The sequence below is a fragment of the Azolla caroliniana genome, unplaced genomic scaffold, assembly GCF_043228905.1.
Source record: "Azolla caroliniana isolate FFs.n. ecotype wild unplaced genomic scaffold, voAzoCaro1.0.p SCAF_3, whole genome shotgun sequence".
Lineage (NCBI taxonomy): Eukaryota > Viridiplantae > Streptophyta > Polypodiopsida > Salviniales > Salviniaceae > Azolla > Azolla caroliniana.
The window spans coordinates 25,388,184-25,415,692 of NW_028230438.1; the positions used below are offsets into that span (position 1 = coordinate 25,388,184).

General features: G+C 35.9%; 2 protein-coding genes across 5 annotated transcripts; one reads left to right on the forward strand and one right to left on the reverse strand.

Annotated features, from left to right (window-relative positions):
- Nucleotides 1–3,257: 3,257 nt before the first annotated feature.
- On the forward strand, nt 3,258–7,993 carry LOC147866842 (Sept9 (DUF616)). Of its 2 annotated transcripts, none has more exons than XM_087317341.1 (7): nt 3,258–3,321; nt 3,404–3,586; nt 4,665–4,733; nt 4,806–5,005; nt 6,452–6,867; nt 7,108–7,295; nt 7,510–7,993. In XM_087317341.1, exons 2-7 carry the CDS (start codon nt 3,406–3,408, stop codon nt 7,860–7,862), a joined length of 1,407 nt encoding a protein of 468 aa, XP_087173467.1. In that variant the 5' UTR covers nt 3,258–3,321; nt 3,404–3,405; the 3' UTR covers nt 7,863–7,993. The 2 variants fall into 2 exon arrangements, with proteins under 2 accessions (XP_087173467.1, XP_087173468.1); XM_087317342.1 differs by having other exon boundaries at nt 3,286–3,313.
- Nucleotides 7,994–9,894: 1,901 nt separating this feature from the next.
- Nucleotides 9,895–15,624, reverse strand: LOC147866843 (Transducin/WD40 repeat-like superfamily protein). 3 transcript variants are annotated; one of them, XR_015529533.1, is made up of 11 exons: nt 15,490–15,624; nt 15,007–15,106; nt 14,391–14,452; nt 14,254–14,310; nt 14,097–14,156; nt 12,838–12,894; nt 12,577–12,619; nt 12,314–12,391; nt 10,773–11,057; nt 10,170–10,299; nt 9,895–10,083 (listed from the first exon to the last, which is right to left on the reverse strand). XR_015529533.1 is itself a non-coding variant. In XM_087317343.1 (11 exons), the coding sequence occupies exons 1-11, from the start codon at nt 15,589–15,591 to the stop codon at nt 9,994–9,996; spliced, it is 1,068 nt and encodes a 355-aa protein (XP_087173469.1). In that variant the 5' UTR covers nt 15,592–15,624; the 3' UTR covers nt 9,895–9,993. The 3 variants fall into 3 exon arrangements, 2 of the variants coding, with proteins under 2 accessions (XP_087173469.1, XP_087173470.1); XM_087317343.1 differs by having other exon boundaries at nt 10,769–11,057; XM_087317344.1 differs by lacking the exons at nt 9,895–10,083; nt 10,170–10,299 and adding an exon at nt 10,442–10,509.
- Nucleotides 15,625–27,509: the final 11,885 nt, after the last annotated feature.

Consider the following 27,509-nt stretch of genomic DNA (forward strand, 5'->3'; position numbering starts at 1 on the left):
TTCCCTCCCATGCAGAGATAGCCAACCAGCTAGCCAACCTTTTGTTTGAGATGGTTTGAGAAGTGAATACGGGTTGTTATTCCCTTCGTGCATACAATGTGGGAAGTTGTCTATGGGGCATGGTGAAACCCCCCATATAATAGGTGGGGGGCAATCATTGACTTTGTACTCTCCTCATGGTATGTCAGTCATCAGTTGATGCCAACAAAGAAAACTTAACGGGTTTTTGACATACTATCACTCGAAATTGGTCACGTATGCAACTCTGAACAAATGCTTGGGTATTGTGTACATACACTATGGGGGGGAGTGGGGGTGTAAGTTTAAGTGACACTATAAAGGCTTGACGTTTGAGAAATAGCATGAAAGGTGCACTCTCGCATAGGTACCAAATATTGTATGAAGAAGACAATTTATAGCTTCGGATGCTTGGTTTTATGATAAACAAAATTATCACTCTTGTATAAGATAAATGTGTGAGGGACATGTACAAGTCTGTGAATATATCTCCCAACAAATAACGGACATGTTAGGCTTGGGACCATGGTTGGGAAGAGATTCCGCAAGCAAGTGAAATATATCCTAACCGATAACAAACTTCTATGATTTGGATTCATAAGGTCTATTACTTCATGGTTCATAACAACCAAAATCATTATTCAAATCTATAAACACATGAAGTAATAGACCTTTGTTATGAGAAATGCATACAAACACGTTAATGCAATTTAGTTTGCATGATTAAAGGTATACTTCGTTTTTAGGCTCCCATTTTTAGTGTGTGTTAATAATTAAATAGGCAAATAGAGTCTACAAATGTTAGATAAACCACTAGACATGCACATGAAATGATGCTAAGGGCCCACATGAGGCAAAATGAAAACCCGACACTCTTCCTTATATGCACTAACCTTCCCGACATAGGCAATTGAAAACTCCTTGGACAAATACCAATTCTCACATGCACCATTATATTATATTATCTTAGGCTTCCTCGTAATAGTGATGAAACAATTCCCAATATGTATCGAGGGACAACAAATGGTATGCATCGAGATAAGGAACTCAAACCATATTCATACTTAAACTAATTGGTGAAAAATCAACATTTTTTTGACAAATGGGTTGTTTCCGAGCTTGAGTCGCCCATTTATACCATGAGGGCTTTGTGTATAAAATGATTGAGGGATGCAACAAATATATTTAATAGATGTTTTTCTTTTTGCATGTTACCTAGTGAAAACATAGGACATAGGATTTTCTTTTGCCACTTTGTGATGAAAAAGTGAAGAAACATAACAATAAAAAATCATGTCAATCCAAAGGAGATAATCGAATGAGTCGAACCTCACAAAATGGTATAAGGTTAATTAAAGGCTAACATATAAACTAGATGGGGCAATTAGCTTAATATAGGATTGTTTTGAGCCTCATGCCTATGAATATCATGTTGAGCAATACTCATAATTGGTTTTAATTGCGTAGGTACATTTTATAATTATGCAATTAAACCATATGTCAAGTTATGCTTGTTGATTTCTCACACATATTCATATAAATGATTATGTTTCCTTGCAGGTTATATCCATAACAATCCTCAAATGAAAGCAAAAAAGGCAAATTTCATACTAATTTTATGTTATGTACTCCACTTTTGGGCATACACTTCAATCCATCTGCTTTTTTTGATAATGAAAGATGTATATTTGCATATCCCTATCGCAAGGAATGTTGATACATAAATAGTTTTTCCATGAAACATATGCATTGTAGATGAAGATACATCAAAAACATATTATACATGTTAACCCATTGGATGTGCACTCCACACAAACGGTCAAGTGATGGTGTTATGGGCATGACCATAATTTATCTTGGGCATCAAAGTGCCCTTGTCAAAGATAGCCTTGAGGGTAATGGAGCAAAATACCCTAGTTCATCATCCTTGTCAAGAGATTTCACTACGTGTATGGCCATGGAAGACAAGAACCATTGTTGAAGTAATTCAAATATATTGTTAGTAGTGTATTGTCATAACATTGATTCTATACTGTATTGGAGCCATGACTATTATTTATACATTGGTGGATACATTCTAAGTCGTAACATCAATCAATACATTAAATCTTCTTGCATTGCACCTCAAGCAAGTTGTCGAAACTATTCTCCGTTCGACTCATTGATAGTAAACCTAAATATGTTCCCAATATCATGAATGGTAGAGCTTTATGGCAAGTCATTTGCTCCCACATTAGCACCACATGCAATATTTTGTTCCTAGGTCCAATCTTCAAAGTATACATGTATGAGCATATTCAATGAATCAATATAGGTCACTTGAAAAAACACACCCCTAGCAATATGATTGGAAAACAACCAAGTTGCTCACGAGTTCATTAAGGTTAGAAAGGGGGTGTTTTGTCATGCAAAACATGTCGGGATAATTAAGTGCCTATTGTCAACTATTTACTTACGAGACAAAGTGATATGCATAGTATACGCCCATGGTAAAAAAAAAACCGATATAACTTTGTTGAACTATTTCAAGAAGTGAATCACATACTTAATTAGAAGCAACAATAATTTAAGAAGCATGGAAAGTAGAATAACTTCTCACGATGTGGAGAGACATATGGCACAATGAAGCTCAACTTTCAACAACTACATCTCTCTTTGTATGTTGTATACAAGAATATCTTAAGAGTTTGATTTTGATTAATCTTGGTTGACATGGCATGAACCTCGTGAATGGATGGCTCAAAACATCAACATTGGATGACAATCGTCTTAAAATATATAGTAAGATCAAAGAGTGCGAGCGTGTTTTTTGGCACTCATTGTGGATGGGGAAAAAATGCATTGTTTTGCAGGGCTACCAAAACGTATTGATACTCGAATCGATCGGCAGAGCGCAACCTTTAAAAACATTTTAAGCATTCACGTGATCACAATCCATCGACCGAAAAACAAAATGGAGTTGCCATGTTTTGATCGAAGCTTGAGAAAGCATCGAAAAACCAGATGAAATCTTGAGGCTGGAGCCGACCCCAGGAACATATATAGTTCATCAAAGGTAGCCATAGAAACATGAAATTGAGAAGAAGAAGAAGAAGTGCACTAAAAGTTTCCATGTGAAATTGGAGGAGATCAAAGAGTGTGTGTGTATTTCTTTTGTTTATTCAGTGTTTTAAAAAAACAAAAAAAGGCTCTACTGTTAACAGTATTTTTTTAGCTCACACTTAACTAATGCAAAGAAGATGAACAGAGAAATGAAGAAGAAACAGAGCCTCCCGAAAAAGCTATGGAAGCTTAAGTAACCGTGTGTGTCTATACTATGCACATTTACTTACTTTCTCGTCTGGCTTTTGTGTCGCATTTTTTTGTTAATACACTGAAAAAACAGACATGGGAAGGGACCCATCATTGATAAGGAGTTTCCGAATGAACCCAAGTTTGTCTCATCGCAGAGGATGGCCAAATAAGTTTCGGTTTCTTCTATTGGGCGGTGTTGTTTGGGCCTTTCTGCTAACCCTAATCTGTCTCTCTCTCATATGGGCTTGTGGCTCTCCTAATGGCCCACCTCCAGGTATGGTCTTTCTCTTTGCTTTCTTTGTTTTTTCAGTAAAGATTTGGCCTTGATTCAAGAAAAATTAAGACATTTTGTGAGTATTGAGATTTGACACAATTTTCCTTCGATAGAATAAGACATGCTAAAGCTGCTTCAATTTCTAGCATAATTTCTGTATGATATAAAATTTGATTCTGGATTCAAGAAAAATGAAGATTTTTTTGCAGTTTAGATTTACCACATTTTTTACATGATAAAAGTAAGATATGCTAAGGTTTAGGGTTTAGTTTATCCATGAAATCAAGATGTCAAGTTTTGCACAGTTTCGATATGATATAATATAGAATGTTGATTCAAGAAACGAAGACATTTTGTGGATACTTATATTGGCTTAGCTTTTTAAACGATAGAAGAAGATATACTAGGTTGTAAGATTTGTTCTTGAGTCAAGAAAACATGAATTTGTTTATAAGTAGATTTGGCCATGGTCCCCCCAAAGCACCACCTCTAGATACAATCTCTTTTTTTTGTTTCCCTGTGCTTCAGCAGAAAGACTTGATTTTGATTTAAGAATTAAAGAAATGCTGTGGGTAGATTGAACCATTTTGATATGATATAATAAGATTTGCCAAGCTGGTAAAATCTTGTCATTCAAAAAATTCAAGATATTTTGTGGGTACACTATATAGTTCTTCACAAGACATGCAAAAGTTGTAGGATTGTGTCTTGATTCTAGAAACCGTGAATTTTTGTGGTAGATTGCACAATTCTTTTTGTTATGCTAAAGGTTCTAAGATTTGTTCTTGATTCAAGTTTGTGGGTGAATGTTTTTATATGGAGTGCTGTGGTTATAACCATTGTGGCTAGATTTTGTAGTTTGTATATGGTATTCTAAGTTTGTAAAATTTGGACTCATTTCAAGAAATCATGAAAAATTGAACACCTTTTGTGGCTTGTTTGCATAGTTTTTATATGTTATACCAAGGTCATAAGGCTTGGGCATGATTCAAGCAATCATGAAATTGTGTGGGCACAGTGTTATATGATATATGATATGCTAGTGTTGTTTTCCTTACATTTTCTTATAGAATTGCAGGTAACTGCAAGAAAAACAAGCTTTACATTCTTTTTGGATCGTTTGGATTGATCCCCAAGCAGGCTCACCGTAAGTATTATGCATCTCGATATGATCGAAAACATTCATTTCTTCTAAATTTCCTATTTATGATTATAACAGGTTGCACTATACCTATCAAGAATGATCCCTATGCTATAACAATACCAGCATCAAATGAACTCCATGTCAGTGACCCATTTTTCTTCAATCTCACATACATTGAAACTGATCGGCCAGGATCAATGGGACTACCTTTATTTGGGGGTTACCAGACGTGGAAGCAGCGTGAAGAAAGCTTCCAAATACACCCCAAAATGAAGGTAACATGATAATGAAGCCTGTAAGTGTTGGGATTAAAGGCCATTTGTTTCAAGAAATTGACTAGTATTATTATTATTCGAAGCTTCTAATAAAGGAGCATTTGAAGATGTTATTTTGGTAAATTGTTTGATGCATAGCGTGGAGTACAAACTGGAAATGCGGACGATTGTGTAACAAGAAGGGGAGATGATGGGTCAAAATATAGAATGTAAATATGTAGAAATATATTAAAACCACAACACAAAGATTGAATATAATATATTAAATATGATTAAAACCACAACATAAATATTGAATTTAATAGCTTTGACATAGATAACATTGAAAATCTTTTAAATTTCTAAAATTTATTGCTTACTGTGAGTATAGACATGCGTAGACATGATGGACAGACAAAATAAATGTAAAATTTTCAGAAACTGTGTAGTGGTGAAATGGAAAATCAGAGAAAATGCTAGGAAATGGAAGAGTGAGGGGAAGGGAGTCTGCACTATGTGGGACTTAAGGAGACATGAGACAGGAAGAAATATAAATAAATGGTTGGACAAATTATCTATAGGTTATAAAACCCTAAAAGTACAGAAGATTGGCCTAATATTTCTACAGTTGCCAATATTTAGCACATTTCTGGCAAATATTAGTTATCTTAACTTAATTTATTGTACAAGTGGACAAATTTTCGTCTTAAAATTAGCTGAAGGTTTTCGAATTTTTTGATGCCCCTAACTTGTTCCGTACTAAGGAGTTACCACTAAAAATGGTGAGTAAAAACGTTTGTTAAAAACAAGGAAACAAAATTTGCAATGAAAGAGAGGTAAGAGGTGAAGAGGAGGGGGGGGATCCCCGCTAAACAACTCTAACAAAAAAATTAAAAAAACATTAGAGGAAAATAAAAAGGCCGCATATTCCCCTTGAGAATTGGAGCACAAGTTGTCTTCCCTAGGACTTAGGGCTAACATATGAAATAATGTGGGGGGAGAAAAGTCTAGGGTTAGCTAGCATATATTGCCCAATTTAACCGATGGGGCCATAATAAACATATGCATCTTGTACGTGTTTCATTCTTAAGAAGGGTTATTGCTACTATGTGTAGGCAGTGCTTTGAGTATGGCACCTACTTGTCACACCCACTTGGTGAATCTTCATAATTTTTGCAAACCACATTATATGCCGAGCATTTGAGAAGTGAGATTCATCCTCTACTAAGTCTTCATTGCATACCTTGCCTCTCTTCATAATTGTTGTGATGCCTCAATGCCTAACTTGTGGAACAAAATTTCATGCATTATTTTTAGGTTTTAATCTGTTTTAACATATACTAGATTTTGATACTATTGTCCATTGATTCTTTTGTTATGGTTTATTTTTGAAAAATGTCTCTGATTTCTTTCAAAATTCAACCACTTCAAACTTTGACTACATATAATGGGTATACTACTTGTCAGATACATTGTGGCTTTATGAACAATTCTGGAGGTGATATCGATAAGCAAGATAAAAATTTTGTAAAGAAGTGCCGATTTGTGGTAGCATCTGGTATTTTTGATGGCTATGATACTCCACATCAGCCATCCAACATTAGTGCCTTGTCCCAGAAACTCTTTTGTTTCCTCATGGTAGTTGATGAGAAATCAATGACAAGTATTGAGACAATTCTTAATATTACAACTGATGACTATGGGGGAAAGTGGGCTGGCCTCTGGAGACTCATTCTATTCCGGAACTCTCCATATGATGAACCTCGGAGGAATGGTAAAGTGCCAAAACTCTTAACACACCGAATGTTTCCAAATGCTGAATATAGCATTTGGATCGATGGGAAGATGGAACTCTTGGTTGATCCCCTTCTCATTCTTGAAAGGTAAGGGTCGTATAAGTTACTACTACATACTATATTCAATGACTTTTTATCCTTTATTTTCTCTCAATGAGGAATGATTGTGGCAACTGAGTGCTGGGGTATGAGATCCCAGGATTTAAAATACAAGATATAGCCTCATAAGCCAAGACCCTAAACATGAGGCCACAATTAGTTCTAGTTGCTAACCAGCGATTCCACATGGCATGGGGAGATGAAACTTTTTTAGCTTGTAAATCATAGGTATCTATGGAGAGGCAAACACAACTTTGCGATTGCTCGGCACAAGCATCATCGGAGTGTATATGAAGAGGCTGATGCAAACAAACGAAGGAAGCGTTATGCTCGACCCCTCATCGACAAACAAATCCAAATATATGAGCATGAAGGCATGCAGCCATGGAGCTCTCGTACATCAACTCTCCCTAGTGGTAAGCGATAACATAAAATAGAAACTGTGTCTTATAATATTACAATGTGTATTTATTTTCCACCTCTGGTTTAGAGGGCAAGGGAACTAGATCAGTATGCCATCTGACAACAGTTTGATAACTGATTTTCTACTCAATTATATTCTCGTTTTTCTACTTTGATTGTGATTTTCTACTCAACTGTAAAACTGTTCTTCTAAAACATTGATTTCAGATGTACCTGAAGGGGCAATCATTATTCGCAAGCATACTCCATTGACGAATTTGTTCAGTTGTTTATGGTTCAACGAAGTTAATCGATTCACACCTCGGGATCAGCTTAGCTTTGGTTATGTCGTTTATCGACTAAATGGATCATTTCCCTTTTTCATGTTCCCTAATTGTGAATATAATTCCCTATTCTTTTTACATAAGCATACAAGAGAACATTCATCGGTCATCGAATGGGTTAAGTCTCTGGATGAGCTCAAGAGCAATACATCAATGGTGGAAAGCCGTGGTGGCATCGGATTATTCACGCCCTACCTAGTGGATTCCTTTAATGCCACAAACCTTGTCAAAAAATAACATCTTTCTCCACTTCCCCATTTACCTAAAAATGCATTTTTGTTTTTGGATGAGATACTGAGCAACATGATGTATACCTTCGTCTGTACCACCACTCTTTACTAAAAGTAATATTATTTGGTTGTCCCTTGGTGTAATTTCTCTAATGGTCTCAAAAGGTAATGCATCTGATCTTCATCATCAGAAAGTGAGCCAGGTCATCTTTCATTTCATTCATTTATCTATTTTTCTTTCTTCTTTTAATGGTTATCAAAATGAGTCTCTCCCTCTTTGTTGACTGACATTTGGATAATATTTTGTGTTGTTTTTCATAAGAAAAGACTTGTAGAACATTTAGCTTTTTAGCTGGATGGTAGTTAGGAAGTTTAGGAGTGGGGTCATTTGCAATTTGAGTATCTACTCTCTTGGATAATCTGTTGGTGGCCTGGGCTGTACTTGGTTGATGCTTGGTTTGGTGTATAAGGGATGGCAAGTGCTACCTAGGCTTCGAGGGAGCTCATGTTCTGCCTAAATTGTGTGGTTGGGAGTCTATTTCGAAGTTTGGCTTGTGTAATGCAGTTTGAGATATCGGAGCAGTGCTCACACACCCTCTTCCTACAAAGATAGTGTCTTGAGCATTGCAAATGGTATATTCATAGAAAGACTAAGTAGATGAAGGACACCCATACCATAATGTTCACAAAGCACAGGCCAATTAAATGTCTTCCCCCACAAGTTAGATATTGAAGCAGCACAGACATTTCTCCAAGAAGGAATAAGATGCTGTTTCAAGATCTATTGCAACATTACCCACAAAAGCCTTGAATCAAAACCTCTTCAGACAAAGATTGTCATGAGCAACTCAAATACTTTGTGTAGATAGGGCCAACAAACCCTGCAAGTTATGTCCACTCTTTGAGCACATACCAAAGAAGTATGTCACAATCCTTGCCAAGTACAATGCTCTCTGATAAATGGGGGTCAAGCACATGGAATACTTTTGTAGATGCCCAACCTCCAAACCATATGCCACTTCTCACAAAGTAAAAAAACGTATAGCCAATGATGGCGAAGGCTGATCCACATCAATTTAGCTAGGGCGTGGGCGTGCTCAAGATTTAGATACAAACATATTCAAGATTTAGACACCCATTAGCACATGAATCACAAAATCATTTGCACATCCCTTCTTCGTAGGTCCACAGTTCCATCAAAAACATGCCCAAGGAGTCAATGTTGAACAAGAGTGCATTGACAACAAAGTCTATGTACCAAGACAAAGGCATAGGGATCGTAACAACAGTAGATCATGGAGGTCAACGCTCACCATGTTTTAACCACTTGAGAACACCAAATGCCATTGCTCACCATGTCTTCACCACTTGAGAACACCAAATGCATCAAGTGTGTTTCCTTGTGCTCACTCCACCACACCAACCAACCTTGGACACTGCATCCCCACTAGCACTCAATCCCACAATAATAGCTACAATTGTAAAATGTGAGCTTATACATTACAATCACTTTTTTTCATATAGCAATCATATTTTTCATTTAAACAAGCATTTCAACTAGTTCATCCAACAAAATGGAAGAACATATTAAAGTTATTTAATGCTTTCGTTTGGGCATCAAAATTTCTATAATAATGTTTTCATTTGAGCATCAAAATTATTATAAGAGAATATAGTGCAAGTTGTGCAAACTATGACAGGAAACCAATGCAATATAAATATGTTTGGCCAATCATTATATAGATGGCTTGAATTATTGATGCAATTCACATACCCACCTTGCAAGCCTTCGAATGTATGTGAGACCACCATCATCTGTACAGTACTATCACAAATTCTTCTAAATTTACAAATCCCTGGACATGCTACGACACATCCAAGAAAACTTTACATCAGGAAATTCTTTTAAATTTCCAAATTCCTGGACATGCTAAAGCACATCCAAGCAAGATTTTCTTTGGATGTAATAGATTCTCAACATAGGTACACAAGCTGAATGCATTGCTAATAATCAGTTTCCACCATTGGCAATAACAAAATTGGTTGGAAATTGAAATATATATTTATGTTTGGAAGTTTTATGGAAACTTCAATCAATGAGTCAATTCTATATTCATTCAAGTTTCAAGTGCTACCATTCATGACACACTATATACACTCAATTTCTTTGAAGTGTCGGCTACAAACAAATTTTCCGAATCTCTACTGGAAGTGCAAATCCAATTCACCTGCAATCATGAGGCATCTCTTAGTTGCTATGGCCAAAAACCATCACAATCATCATTCGATAGAGAGAAACATAAATTAAATCTACCTTTCTCTTGTGGTCCTCTGTTAAAAGCATGATCTCGCCATTCTTACAGTGCAAGTCCCACAGCTTAACAGATCTATCATTGCTGCCCGATATTACAAGTGTCTTACTTTGAGAGAACCTCGCAAATGTGCTGCATCAGTCCAAAGGAAAATGGTTGTCAAATGATGTTTCGTTTCAGAAATGTGTGTGTATGTATATGATGTATGGTAGGTTTATACATACGTATATGTATATATGCATGATACAAATACATATACATGCATGCATGCATATGTGCACAAACATGCTCATATACACATGGCATATGTGTTGATGGGAAGATTTGATGTGGATTGGCAGCCTAAAATGATGGAAAGAAAGCTCTTTTTGATCTACAAGACACTCAAATTGGCCACTTATAAATATATGCAAGTGTGCATGTCCACAGGTTTCCGAAACAAAGAAAAAGGTAGGGTAGGGTAAGGTATAGAGAATGTGACATTTCTTGTTTGTTTTGGTTGTCATGGAGCCATTGGTCATATGACTGGGGGGTTTAAAAATAATACTTTTTACAGAAAAACGAACATAAAACTGTAAAGAGAGAGCACGAGAGATCTTACACACATGATACTGCTGACTTATGGCCATCCAAATCATTATCAAACTCTATTGATTGAGCCGGGTTGTTGATAAAAGATTTCTTATTTGGAGGCAGAGGTTTAGGTTGGTTTACACCACCAGGTCTCCACTTTTCCAACATCAAATCACAAAATTCTACCACCCCATCACCTCTTGCTACAGCAATCACTTTACCAGCGTCGCCTGATACCTTTCCTTCAGGTATGGCCAACGAATGCACAAAAGGGGGATTGCAAAGCTGTGCACAACTACTTTGAGAGGAAACTGTACCTGGTAATTCCTGAGGGAAAATTAGAGCTTTGTGCCTTAAAAAAGGATTTTTTCATTTTGTAATCTTCTTTTCAAAACCACGGTTCACTAACTAGAAGACATAACTAGCTCATTATTACATAAAAAAGACATCAGCCCTAGTTTCGATTCCAGAAGGGAGCCATTAATGCATTGGTCAGCTAACCATTTATCTATCACTTTATTGTAGATTTAGCTTATTGTATATGAGTCTGCATCTTTCATGCATTTTGAATCTTCCTTTAAAGCCACATTTCAGTAATTAGACGAGATGACTACCAAAACATGGCATCAACATTTCAGAAGGAACAGAATTGCCTTAGTTTCACTTCCATCAGTCAGATACTCACACTGGTCAGCGACACATTCATTAATCACTAGAAGAGGATTTTCAATGAGTTTTTCCCGTGCTCATAAGATACTGCAAAAGGATCTTGGATGTGTTACTTGCCATTGCAAGGTAAATTTTCAGCCTTAAGATCTCATCAAGATCTCTCCTCCATAGTTGCTGCTTTTTCTCTTGTATGTATAATAACTCGACCTGCAATCCTTTCTCAACAGTAGTAAGACAGAGTATTAGGGCAGTCGAGAATCAATATAGAATTTCAGAGGAACGCTTTAATTATGGATTTATGCTCCTTTTTCACAGAAAACTTGTTTCGAAGCGTCAAAAATTTCTACCCATGATCTCATGGGCTCATCTAGAATCTTTGCGCTTAAGGATTCTGGAATTTCCTATAGTGTATGTAAGTTTCTTAAATTGATAAAAGCATTTTGCAACTTCATGCAATGTCTTTTGAAATAAAGAAAGACTGACTACATCTGGCATTGGAATTGGAAGATGCTAAATAATTCAAGGTTTCTATTATTCAAAACTTGCTTCATCAAAATAGAAAGTTTGACCATCTTTGTTTTACAAAAGTTGGTTATTAAAATATTTGGAGAATGTGATGCCACAAGCCTCTGGTCTTACCATCAATTATAATTGCCTGATCGTTTATGCCTCGGTTTTTTTATTTTGTCACACATCTCCTATTATCATAAGGATTTGATTCAGAAAGGCCAAAAACAATAAACAGTAGCCGTGCAAAAAATTTAATATAGTTGTAGCTACCCTGAGAAATGCCAATATGATAAGAAAATGGGAGGAGAGTTGTATACAAAGGTATAACTCTATCTCATTCAAGATGGATCTTGCTTTACATTTAATCTAACTCTAAAATAAAACATACACAAACCTTGGTCAATAGACTTGAGAGGTTTTCCTTTGGAAATATCCCACTTCACAATTTTTGCATCTAAGCCCCCCGATATTACTGCAGAAATGCAATTGTACAACTGGTTATTTTGATTGTTCAAGCAAAATTCAGTCAGATACATCAGTTAAATAAGTGTGGATTCCTTCTCAGAAATGTAAATTTCAGCTCTAATATCAAGTAGTCTTAACACATTGGGAGAAAAAGAAAAGAGAATTAGATTAGGATTTCAAGTCTCTACTTACGTTCCCATGGATGCTGGGGATGAAATTGAACAGTACTGCAAATCTATAAGTTATGTCAAATAAAACACAGATTTCTTTCTAGCTTGTTATTAAATAAACTAATCATTATATAAGCATTCTTGTTTGTGGTCTTTTGGTGATAAAATATGAATCTATAGGTTATATAGGCTTAATCCTTGATTCAAAATTGTATCAAATGCAGTTAAGTCAATGAATAATGTAGGATGCCACGATATGATTAGTTCACGAACTGAAGGATACATTTGTATGAACATTTCGCAAGGTCTTAAGTAACTTGTGCCCATTCAGATCAATAACCTGCAAAGCAGTACAAAATCAGAGCCTTAAATTATATATACTATTAAACACTTTTTGCTCATAAAGTATATTGTACAGGACAGCATAGTAGGATTTACACTTAATGAACATATCCTACAATTATCCCGAACTCTGAAATTCTGCACTCTACATATACTTTTACATGACAGAAAAATCTGTGCTTAAAATTCACTTTGTATAACACAATGCACTATGCAAAAAGCTCATATCATAGATACAATATCGTTGCATCCTTTAGGGTGTTCTCATCATAGTGGTTGTGCAAACAGAAGATTTCTAGCTAATTTATGCACTAGTATTTACCCTCTACTCTGAATGGTAATCCAGTTCATAAGTTGAGAATTTGAAACAGAAAAATAGAGACCAAAGCCCATGAAGAAATGGTGAAGCTTCAACCAAGAATTTGCTACAATCGTTAAACACGTAATAGACATGGATGTTATTAGTACATGCAAGACATCAGTCGAGACTCGGTTACAATTAGGATGCTCAAAAAACATTTGAGTGTAATAAGGAAATGCCAGTGTCGAAGTAGTAAAGTTAATTTATGCTTTGAGACAAAATGTTCTCTAACAATATTCCTATGTGCTCAGATAGGATTATATACGCTTATGCAAGGAGAGTTCGATATTTTTCTATGATTGAGCCACATCCCTGACCATTTTGCATTTTAAGACTACATGAGTCAACTGTTGTGTATTATGACTCATCTCAACTAGTTGTGTATTCTAACCCTAAAACTAATGAATAATGACCATTATTAGTTTGTTTACACAGAATTCTAAGGTTAGATTTCTAATCAACTTCCACTTAATAGTGTGTAGAACAAATGAAGACTAAAATGTAAATAGATTATCCATTCACCAAAAATGGAACCTGGTGAGTGTAAAGTGGTACAGTGTGATAAAGTTTTACATGTGCAAATCCCCCATTGCATCCTCTCACATATTCAACTATCATCCTTCACTCTCGATATGTTTTTCGCATTATTCTCAACTTCTCTGCAAGTTGCTTTAGATGATACATACAAGTGCGATTATAATTTGAAAATCATAATTAGGAAACATACTATCATTTCATCTGGTACATTGCCTTGGCAAGGATACCTACACTTTTCTAGGCCCCATCTACCATATCCATATAAATATGATGTCCCTATGTAAATAGTCATAGGACATTACCTTTATCTCTCCACTATCGTCAGCTGCTGCTAAAAGGCTTCCTTTCTGATTCAAAGTAATCTTGCATGAAAAATAATTGATCACCATTAGAAATTATTTCGCACGATATCTTACAGAGAAGTGCTACATTTTCAAATTGAAGTTTATAGGAGTATACTTGGTTTATCTCATCACTGTTGAAAGTGTATTTCTGCAGTGCTTCTAGAGAGGAGCCCTTAAATTAAACACTAACACAAGTTAAAGCAGAGACTCCAAGGAAACACAAGAAAACAAAAGAGAAGATGATAGATATACCAAGCGTGTATCAATATAATAAATGGACATTCCCGCAGCAGTGTATAATTTGTGAGCACTCCCTGATTCAAAATGATAAGCAATACATGCATTTAAAGATTGCATTCATAAATTTCATGTTCATATAGAACTTATTGTTTCATATTTACCATAATCATTATATTCACATAAGTTCAAAACTCTTGGTCCAGTCTTATGTAGGTATATTTGGAATTGAGAAGCTTACGATCAAAGGTAGGTGCTGCAATTTCCAAGGGACATTTCCATGAAATCTATAACTGTATATTATTGGGGAAGGACAAAAGCCCCCACAAAACTCTGAAAGAGCCCAAGTGAGGACTTAAGAAAAACAAAAATACTATAATACTGTTTTGACAGAAGTGTCTTTCATGTTTGCCACTCATGGTTTACTAAACCGTGACAGGAGAGGTCATACACTTGCGTAAAAGCCATCATTATCTTCCTAAAAAGTAAGTTACTCTTTGCAAAAATTGAAAATTCATCCCTAGTAACTCATTTGATCTCATCATTCCTCATCTTTAGAACATTTAAGTATCCATTGCCTGATTGAATAAACTAGAAATGCAAGCATAATGAGCAAAAATTTTGCATTTACCTGGTACAAAGCAGATGGATGAAACATCATCTTGCCCAAAAAAGTCAAACATCTGCACGTGGTCTTTGTTTCTTATGTCAAACAAGCAAACCCTTCCATCCTGCACGTAAAATAAATAAATTCATTGACAACCTTTTGATGCAAAACACATGATAAGGAAAGTATTTTGGAGCATTCAAGGAAATCATAGCATTTTCAAAATACATATATGTACATATACACATATAAAGTGGAGGTATAATTTTTATGTTTTTCCATAGGGAAACATGCATAGATACACATATGCCATATACATACAGACATTATATATCCACACATGAAAATGTGTGTTTGTGTCTATAATACACACACACACACACACGTGCAATAGATAGAGATGATATGTATATAAATACTTGCAATATATGCATACAAATCAACGTAGAATGTATACATATAAACAGGTATCTAAAAACGAGAGAGAGAGAGAGAAAGAGAGAGCACCTGAGCCGATGTAGCGATGAGGTTTGGATCAGAGAGAGAGCAATTGCAGCAGAGCAGCGAGCTCTTGTGTCCTGGAAGCCGTCTGATTGCTCGCACAGGCATACTCTCACTCTCACTCTCGATCTCGATCTCGATCTCTCTTTCTGCACAAACAAAGAAGAAGCATGCATATATCAATATGTATGTACATCTTGGGGACCGACCGGCCGACCGGCCGGCCATAGAAGTAAGTTTCCAGTGTCCAAAGGAGGGATTGGGACTGGGATTGGGCAAAGAGGGGCTATAGGTGTTCGTACCCCTGTAGCCCCTATCCTCTCCCGATAATTGAGCAGGAGTGCTTCGGGAAACAATGCAAGCATTGGACCATTCTCGAGACTCCATCACGAACTTCTTTTTCGCTAGTACCTTTCGGAAAACAATTGGCAGTGTGCCGACAACGATTCACTCATTGCATATTGTGGCCGCGTTGGGGCTTCTCGTTTCAAAGATCCTTGTATGTTGGGAGCGTGAGTGATTGCGCCACCCTAAAAAACTAGTGTGTTTTGAAACTCCGGAAGTATCCTTTTCTTGTTGTTTGATGGTGATTTCTATGTCTACCTTGCAATAGTGTGCTTTTCGTCTCGTCATTCACATGCTCGACATTCGTTTGCTTGTGGCATTGTTTCTCGACATCAGTATAACAATACACTCAATCGATTTTGGCTTGTTGAGCATTGCTATTGGCTAAAGCTTCAATAATGCCCATATGTTGTGCATATATATATTTTGCCATTTGCGGTTGTTGACTAGAATGTAGGTATATATGTAAGACAAAGCATACAATATATGCCTCCTACATTTGGAAATAGTTTTGAAGGCATTCAAGGGAAAAGATTAGAAAAGGGGATGTCTTTTTAGTGAAGGCAACATGAACATTGAAGCGTGCCAGGTTTGATTTGTATTGTCGAACAACTTTTTTTTGTTAGTTTGGAGTTCACGTTTAAGTAATGACTTAAGTTTGTTGACCTAAATTTATGCCATTCATTATTCTCATTGAAAGCTAAACACGCACTCCTATTTGTGCTAGAGAAGTGGAAATAGTGAAATTATTTCCTAGTATAATTTATCTAGAATAAACAACACTCTTGCACAAACAATTGAGATTGTTCCATACACGTGCAACAAGGAACGATATGGTTTACCCATTGGCAAATACAACCTCCTACATAAAGGCTTCGAAATTGTATTAACATAATTTATTAAGATATATCAAACGTACATGTATATGTGAGATAACAAATAGATGCACAATGCGTGCGTGTTAGATTAACGAGGCAATTATCAAGATGAAAGTTGAGCAACATGCGGGTGATGTGAGCATCATGTTCACAACTCTTAGCCATTCATATATATTGTGATATTAAAGAGAGTTTTGCTACGATGTTTGGACGGATAGAGTATCGTGGAGTGAGAGAATCATGAACAACAATTTAGGTTTTGTGAAGTTTAAAAACCATGGAACATTGATGAAATTTGGCCACTGAAAACAAAAAGTCGATCAATGTCAATTAGAATAGACAATCAGAAACACATGATAATTAGTGAGGATGGAAGAATGAGAGGGTTGAGCAATGAGCTCTAATAAAATCTATGTTTGCCCACATTCTTGGATATGTTTGGTTCATGCAACTTTTTGATTGGACAAATAAATGAGTTGTGAATGAATCACATGGAGAATGTGATGTGATTTTAATTTCAAGCTCTCCCTTTCTCACTTGACAGACAATACTTAATTAATGTGAAAGGAATTGATCTCTATACAAAGATCTAATATTTTTTCTAGAGTGAGATGATAAAAAGAAGAAGAACTCAATGTGAGGCACAAGAACATGCATTTACATGCATCTCTTGGGGGAGGGGGAGCCGCAAACGTGACTTAACATTAATGACATGTTGGTGTAGGACTCAATTAACAAGAGGGATATGTGAGTTGTTGGTTGGTCATGGACAAGTAAAGTCGGAGAAGACGATTGGTTTCAAGCTCTTGGGATCGAATACTGCGGGACGAAGAAGATTGAGTATTATGAGAAGCTGACGAGGATTGAAGAAGTGGATAAGGGAGAGCCGAATGAGTGGGAAATGGTCCACAAGGGGGCATGCCCCTTGGAACTTTATAAGAAACACTATATAGAAGGTTGACATAAGTATCTCTAAGTTTGGAGAAGAATTTTGATGGCAATCTTGAAACTAGCCAACTAAGCTTTAATCTCCTCCTCAGGGTAACTTTTCCAAATGCCATCCTTTTGTTCTTCTTCTTCCTCCTCGTTTCCCCTAGTTTCAATCCCCTCCTCACACCTCCTCTCCATACACTTCTCTCCGTCTCCATCTCTCCATCTTCTTCTTCTTCTCCTCCTATTTTCTCTCCAATCCTCACATACTTTGTAGCTCCATAGCCAACCATTTGGTTCTCACTCCTTGTATACCTCCTCATTCCAAATTTGCCACTTATTATTTGCTACTATTCAACATAAGTCATATCAATTCCTCGTGAATTCTTCACTGATTCAACCCTAATATGATCAATTCTTACGCAATCCTATCCCAATCTCATCAAAATTCTCACTAATTGATCTCTGCTTTCAAATTGAATCCAATTGGTGGAACAAATCTTCTATTTGAAGCAACTGTAATTGAACAAAAATGCTCTGCAATTGATCCAATTCTTGAACTAAAATTCAATCCCAATGGTGAGCACAGATGTCTTTTAACATATGCGTTGTCTTTGTGGGTCCCTTGCCATAAAGTTCTACTCACCAAACTTTGACTATGCCCATATGTGTAATTAAAAACTATACATATCGCATATTTTAGACCCCTAAAACAAAATAAAAAACAACAATCAATATTATCCAAGTTCTAGAAACTCTCCTCTTAGTGGACAATTCTTCAAGCCCCAAGAAATGTTGACCAAAAAATTATTCATAGTTTCTTCAACTATATTGTGCTTTCTTTGCTACTTTTACGATTCTAGAGGAATCTTGGAATTGACTATTCAAATTGGTGTTTCCATTAGCAGTGTTCACCCCCTCTACCTCTAGGTTTTAATGTTGCAATGGATATTCTAGAAGAAATTGCATCATGTTTGACTATATGAGGTTGGAAATTCTTAAATAAAAAGTCCTATGGGACATCTTTGCACATTGTTGTCTCCCTCTCAACATATTGCACAATCTTACCAAAGCATTTATCCATTTCCTCCTAACAATTAGTAGTATGTCCACTTGTATAGCAAGCACTTCAAATGTAGCATATGCATTTCACAATAATATGCAAAACAATGTCAATTTGTAACCGATAAATGTCAAGGTACATAATAGATTCTGAATATATTTGGACAACAATGTTTCCTTTCCTTTGTTCACAATGTGAGCTAAAGTAAAACACACACACACACACACACATTTGATATTTTTAAATTTAACAAAGATGGATTGATATATGAGTTCTTTTTTTATACTTCCATAGTTTTTACAACAAAAGTTCACGTGATTTGTTTGCAAACATTTGTCCTTTTTTTCCGTAAACTCTTCTCATATGATTCAACAAAATCATTTGAGATTTTATTTTTTTCATCATGATAGAGTTTTTTTTTGCGATTTGTACCTTGATTATAATCTTACAATTGAAATATTTTCATGCAAATGCAGTAAAGTCTTTGATATATTTGATCATAGTAAACTTTTATGTATTTTGAGTAAATGTTTTTTATCTTTACACAAATGTATGTCACATGTTTTGTTTTGAAGGTAACCATTCACATTAGAGGGGTCAAGTTTCTGAAATAAGATCTTAGCATAAAAGTTTAATGTGAGAAATACCTTTATTTATGGTTCTCATATAGTTTGTAATAGAAAGAGTGGATTATTTGGAAACAACATTGTAGGTGGCTCTTCTCCGATCAAACCATGCACCATGTGATGTTATTAGAGGAGATATGGAGTGAAGTTGTAGCAACACGAAAGAACCAATACGAAATAGTGGACTATCTAGAAACAACGTTGTAGGTGGGTCTTCTCCGATCAAACCATAGAACGTAATATTCGTGTTCGTGCAAGCATTGAAACGTTTGGAAACAAACACGTTTGAAAAGGGAAAAATACGTACTCATTTATTGTCATTACAAATTTAGCTTAACCTAGTGGTAAGGAGTCATGCGATTGTTGTCTATGTCTTGGGTTTGATTCCCATTTTTCTCATCTCTCTCTCTCACATGTTGTAGCAAGTAATAGTGTTAGTGGTAAGTTGTTGTGCTACTATTACTTGTGTCTTGGGTTCAATTCCCAACTTTTTATATCCTCTTGTTAGTGTCATGTTCCTTTTTCTTCTTTTTCTTTCTTTCTTTGTTATTAGAAATTAGCTCACCCTAGTGGTAAGTTGTTATGCTACTACTGCCTATGTCATGTTTTCTTCATATTCTCGAATATACATTTTATGAGTTTTTGAACGTTTGATTATAATTTATAATGACATATTTTGATTCAATCTCTATAGTTCATACTCATTTTTTTGTAAAGTTCTAAAGTGATGATGATAGACATGTCTTGATTCTTAAGAAGCATCCCAAAAGTATGCATGTGATACAATGCAAATATTGCAACCATACTTATGTTGGTGGTTCACAATGGATTAGAGTCCACTTATTGGGATTGAGAGTGAATCAATATATAATATAAAGACCATAGTCAATCCAATCCAACTTTGAAATGGTTTACCATACACGTTTGATTGAATCATTCTCGAATGAGAATGCACGTATGATACGAATCGTTCATTCTATGGATCAAACCATACACCATGCAATGTTATTGCAGGAGATATGGAGTGAAGTTGTAGCCACACGAAAGAACCAATATGATAGCATCACAAGCATATTTGACGGCGCAGAAAGACACTGATTAACCTTAATCTATCAATGGTCGTCCTCTCCCTTTCTTGAGTCAGTGGGCCTCCACATAAGATGGAACTATCGAGTCCCTTTTATGATTTGTATATGACATTCGAAGCTGTAAAATTGTATAACTAATAAGGAGTTTCATTTTTGGGAATAAATAATAATAATAATAATAATGGACTGGTGGCCGATGATGTTTGTTTTTTATAAAGAGACATGATTTGCTAGTGTAACTACCAATCAATGAGAGGAAAGGTTTGCATGATCTTAGTTTAATTTAGAGAATGCAAAGATTAAGATATAATGGTTACGAGGGATTGAGAATGTGAATTAAAATGAGAGCCTAAAAAATAATACGAGCCAAATCTTAGTTTAATTTAGAGAATGCAAAGATTGAGATATAATGGTTAGAGGGATTGAGAATGTGAATTAAAATGAGGGCTTATAAAATAATACAAGCCTAGGTTGAATTGGGCTGACTTTGATAAAGGTGAAGCTAAGTCGGTTTGGAATTGGCTGACCTTTTCTTCTTCAAGGATGGAAAACAAAACCCATGTTTGTAGTACAATTTGGGGAGGGAACATTATGTATGCAGAAATGGATAGAGTCTTTACAATATCTTCCTTTCAGCCTTCTCAAACTACTCTGTTTTGGTATGGTATGTTTTCAGCCCTGCATGTCATATTGGGGGTTAAGGGTTATAAAAACGCTCATGAATGCCTTTACTTCGATGTTTTGCCTTCTAGACGACTTCATTCTCTCTTTGTGGAAGATGAAATTGTAATTTGAGAGAATAGGTTCCCTATTCGTATATTGTGGAAGAAAGATAAAAAATGGATATTGAACCCACATCCAAATGATGTAAACAATCTCTCTGATTTATGGGTCTATGAGAATAAGCCTATTGATTGCCTTTTGTGGGATCCTCGTGAGTGGAAATGGCAAATCAGATCAGCGGAAGGAATGCTAAGTAAGCAAATCCTATTTTTTCACTATTCGGTAAAAATGGGTAGAGAAATGCTAAGGAGAGGTGTGACTGTTACAACAACAGCTTGTAAATTTTGGAGATTTGGTAATGTAATAGATTCTTGGATGAATGCTTATTGGAAATGGTTATGGGCCATGCAAATTCCTAAAAACTTTGTGTTATTTAGATGGTTGTTGACACATTATGGCATTCTTGTGAAGTCATGGATGTGGGGACACTACCAGGATTTAAAATGTGATAGTTGTAGTTCTCCCATTGAATCGGTTTACCATGTTTTATGGATGTGTCCTATTGCTAGAGCAGTTTGGAAAATAATGTTGAGAATGTTATATCCTATTTATGGTAGGTAGGTGTACACATGGGGTTTTGTGAGATGGGGAAGATTAGCTAAAGAAATTTAGAACTATGAAAAGGAGTTTGGGGATTTTCTTCTCCTCTCCGATGGAAGACAAGTATTGGAGGTCTCTAATACTACAACAGTCCGTTGTTTGGAAGAGGATATAGTCTGGTCTATGATATCTTCTCTGGTAGTTTGGGTATTGTGGAAGGCTACATGTAAATGTGTATTTCAGAAAATTAAACAAAATGGAATTGAGTTAGTCAAAGAGGTATGGTTAATGCTCTTACACACTTTAAGAGGTCAATATGATGCAATAACTGGTGAGCCTGATGTTGTGATTTGTAAACAACAGTTTCGCGAAATTTCGAAAAACGATAAGGTCTTCACCTCATTTGGAGAAAGAATAAAGTGGAGATATGCTACACCAAGATGGCTTTTTCCACCCCCCTCGTCTTGGAACAACCCTACATGAGGGCTTTTGATACTTGACATGTTGGTTGATGTGGATATGAGGGTTGTAATATATTGTATGAATTCGTTGTAGCCTTTCGGCATCTTTCCATTAATACCAAGGTGAACCTTCTTTTTAAAAAAAAACTAGCCAAATCTAGGTACTCCAACACTGTCTTTGGACAGAGTTTGTATGAGTCTAACTTTTACTAATGAGTTTTCACATATTTATGGCTTAGATGCATCACACAAGGTAACAACACACCTTAAACCTATCTCAAACATTTCATCTTGACCAATATGTTATTATCTGATATATCTCTTATGAAATAAAGTTATGGAGAAAGGCTATGTGAATGTGGACTCCCATCGTTCAAAAAGAAAGTGTCAATGTGGGAGACTAATCTCTCCTAGCAAACATGTGTGGAAATAATTAGTTTCCAAATAATTCTGAAGTCTTCACAAAATCTTTAAGATTTTGACTATTTCAAATAGCAATTAGGATGCTCGGAAAGCATTTGAGTGTAATACGGAAACATTGGTGTCAAAGTAATAAACTGCTAGTCCAAAGTGGAATGATGTCATACCTTCTTTTATGTTGGATAGTGGATAGTACTATTCTATTTGTTCATATATGACATCATCTGTTTGATCAAATGTACTACCATTTGTATCTTACAATAAGAAGTGAGATGAAATGTCTCCTTTTGTTATTTTCTATGTAGAGTTTTCAAGTAATATACTAAGGTGCATCTTTCTTTAAAAAAAGAAAATAAAGAAAAAAAGAAAGTTTATGCTTTGAGACGAAATGGTTTCTAAGAATATTCCTATGTGCTCAGATAAGATTGTATATGTTGTTGCAAGGAGAGTTCAATATTGATTCATGATTGGGCCACTTTCCCCCACCATTTTGCATTTTAAGTCTACATTTTGACACTTTTGAAATTATGTATGTTATTATATATATATATATATATTGAGATTAATATGCTAAGATGAGACATGGTCGAGTTACAAAACACAATGTTCTAGTTGGTAGATGTTTCAACTTGTAATTTATTGAAATAGTTATGTCACATGTGTGTGTCCAAATGAAGCTAGAAATTCGTAATATCTCTACTTTAGAATAATATAAAATGTAAAAAAGAAAAGTAAGAAAATCTGAATATCTTATTGTTACTATGAAAAGTAACCATCTTACCTTTTATGGCCTGAAAAAGTTAATGTATTTTTATTTTTATTTTCAAAACAAATTATCCTTCCATTAGTTATAAAGAATGGTCATGATGGTTACATCATACAAAGTATTTTCTCCCAAACCCGTCTTGTGAAGACAACGGTTGAGGAAACAAATCTATGTACTCCAATAGAGAAAACAGTCCAACAATTACAATCTATTCCCTTGACACATTGCAAGGTATCCATATCCATAAGCAACAACGAAAGTAGCTCTATTCAGAAACAAACCCTCTCAGGTCATAGTTATGAGCCATTCTATACTTCTTCAACATGTATATCTCGACTTTGAAGGCAATCAACTACGTTCTTTGGTTTTTCAAGAGAACCACTTTCCACATTCGTGGTTGTAAAGTCAACAACTATGTTTCCTCTTTCCCATCAACATCTTGCCGGATTACCACAAAATTCCTTTGCACACAACAACAAATTAAGTCAAGTTTCATCCTCTCCTCATGAGCTTATTCTTCAGCCGCCATACCATCATCACTTGTCCTTATCAAAAATCATAAAAATTGCTTCGTTAAGTCCTCATCAACCATCTCGCCGAATACACCAAATTCCTACACATAAACAATAAAATGTGTCTAAATTCCTCATCTCCTCATGAGAATGTGCTTCAACCTCCACACCATCATTACTCATCCTTATCCAAAACATAAATTCTACGTCAGTAAGTCCACATCATCCATCTCGCCGAATACCACCAAAATCCTGCACATATAACAATACATGGGTCTTTTTTCCTTATCCCCTCATGAGAGTATGCTTCGCCCCCAACACCCTCATCACTCATCCTTATCCCAAAAACATGCATTTTGCTTCATCAAGTCCACATCTACTTCTCACGGATTACTGCGAAAACCTGTACATACAAACGACTAAATGAGTCTAGTCTTCTAAATAGATTATGCTTCAACCCCCCCACCACAAACACTCATCCTTATCAAAAACATGCATTTTGCTTCCTCAAGTCCACATCAAACTTCTTGTCGATTACCGCCACTATCCTGTACATGCAAACAAATTAGTTTTCTGAAGAGACTATGCTTCAGCCCCCACACCACCATCACTCATCCGTATCAAAAACAGGAATTATGCTTCAATAATCCACATCAACCATCTCACTCTTGTTGATTTACCACCAAAATCGTGTACCTAAAAAACCAAAATGGCATTACTCTCCTCGTCTCTCAATAAATTATGTTACAACCCTCAACACCATCATCACTTATCCTTATCCAAAATAAAAAAATGTTTCATTGTTCGCATCCACCATCTCGCCCTTGTCAGTTCACCGAATTACCCAAATCCCATCCACCTCTTTTATGTTCTTCCCGTAAACCCGTAAGATAAAGAGAAAAGAAGAAACTATATACCTCACTATTATGTTTGAAATAAGAAAGGACTAGGGGGCAGGAATAGCCAACATGGTGGAACATAATTCCAACGATATTCATGTGACTCATCCAACCAAAAAGGTATTAGTCGCCATATTTTACAGATTTTTCGCCTTTTCTTATGCACCTTTTCCGGTGTTCCTTTAATACTATCATACTCTCCCTTAACTATGTGCACCAAGTTGTCTCACCACATCTTAATCATATCCACCACATTGTACTCGATGCCCTCATATTTCTTGCTGCAACAACACTTCCACCACACCCATAAAGCATTAACTGAAACAATATTCCAAACAAAAGAATTTCTAAAAAATTTACCACCAAGAATGTTAGGAAGAACTAGTTCAGTTGTATTCTCCAACACATGTAATGCTTCCATGCATTGCTCGGCCTCGTACAAAGATACCTGCTCATTCAAAGACCCCCTGAAAACAGCCCCGCATGTAAAAATTGCTCGCTTATATTTACAAGAAAACATCCTCAATATTCTTCCCCAATATTGTCGAGCTACATTACAAGTCCAAAACAAATGTTTCAAAGATTCCTCCTGGACGTGGCAACACACACAACGGTGATCATCGACTTGTCCTTTTCAATGAACACCTACAAGTAATTAAGCATAATGAAGCATTAACCACTTAAAAGAAATTGCTCTACGCATACATGGTAGAGTCCATAAACGTTTCCAATAAGCCACCATATATTGATGCGATATGCAACAGGATTTACGCAATGATGTTGCATCAAAAAACGTCTCCCATATGCCACGGAATATTGGAAAAAGGGGAATCCTACTCTCTTGTTCATTTGTCGAGGAATGACCAACCAACCGCATTGCATAATCAGTTGGGTCCCAATTAAGATGTGTCACTGGCTTACTTTGTAATGCCCATATTTGTACTACATGGTCTGCCAAAAAATGGCTCAGATCTAAGAAAATCTTCTTGTCCAATCGAGCAATAACCCTAATTGGTTTTTGGGAGGCGAACTGCATAACTTCAACTTCTACATTCACTAAATATAAAATACCATCATCGCCAACGTCATAAAATCTTATTTGACCCTGGTTAGCATATGCTCGGGCACCTATTAAAACACCCAAAGGAGAGAAAAGATCATACCATGTATAAGTATTAGCCAAATTAAGTTGACTTTGACACTTCGGTATAGCTTGCTGAATCTGCTCGAACATCAAACAACCTGCACGTAAAGAAGATGAAAATTGAATTTTGTCCTTCATCGAGAGCAGGTGGAACCGCTCCCAAGCAGCCACTGAGGCAGCTGGTCCCAAGTCCATTTTTCCCCATGATAAACGCGGTTTAATTCCTAAAACCCAACCAGAGCTATTAGTAAACAAAGGATTCCATAACAATGGTTGCCTTAAGAATTGGGCTTTTGATGATGGAAGAAATAGGAGAGCCTCTCTAATGTCCTTCCATGCCCTCAAAATACTTGTAAAAAATCTCATAGAACCAACATTATGAGCCTTAATTGGAAATTCAGAGTTAAACAACCATCGAAAATTATCTTGCCACTGTCCTCCTATTGTAGGTTTAATGTTACAAAGAGATAAGTTCAACCATAACTTTATCCACAACTCATTCCCAGGCATAAATCCTCTCACAGCATGCTTTGCAAGAAGGGCCTTACTTTGGAGCAGAGGATCTATTAAGCCAAGTTCATGCAACATTTGCAACAACCCTTGATCCCATGGGGGCACCCCAAATAAAATTTACAAAAGTTAATGTATTTTGATCATGTTGTTCATAAGTATGGTCACAAAAAACACGTTTTCATGCAACACTACCCCCATTGATATTTTTTTGATTCCATGCAAGAAAGTAGATATGTTGTTTGCCGCCCATTGTGGATCTATTGGCTTGGTCACATTAATGATCCTAATTCTTATTATGTCTCGCCTTATCACATATCCATATAAAAACTTAGTTTTGTTTCAATGAACCTCACATTCTAATTTAGAGAAAATGATTGAACATTGTATGATACATGAAGCTAAACAACACTCATCCATATCGAAAAAGATTGCATTAATACATTTCGTGATGTTATACAAGTCTTTATTATGTGCATGGTTGTAATAAGATCTATATTGTGCAAGTTGGATACTTATCAAAGATGATGTGTTATAGAGAACATTGATCATTTGTTGTATGAAAGAACACAGATGATGCAAAACAAAGTGATAAAGTTTGACATGTGCAAATCCCCTATTGCATCCCCTCACATATTCAACTATCACCCTTCACTCTCGACATGTTTTTCACATTAATCTCAACTTCTCAGCAAATTTCTTTAGATGATATCTACAAGTGCAATTATAATTGGAAAACAATGTTACAATTTCACAAGGTGAAAGTGCATGGAAGTTAAATCTATTCGAACCATTCTTGAATAGATTACATTGTCCTAATAGCCCTTGTACATGGAAACTTTTCACTAACTTGACATTGTGACATGGATGGGGAATACTTGGAATAAACACTTTCATGGTGTAAACAAAGGCTTTCTAGATAACCACAACTATTGTTGTGATTTCAATCACTTTCGAGAAGATCAACAACTTTGAAGCATATGATGTATTAAATATCACAAGGTGTTGTGATATGTATTCATATGAACGTGCTGCATCAAGGCAAAAAAATGATACTAAGA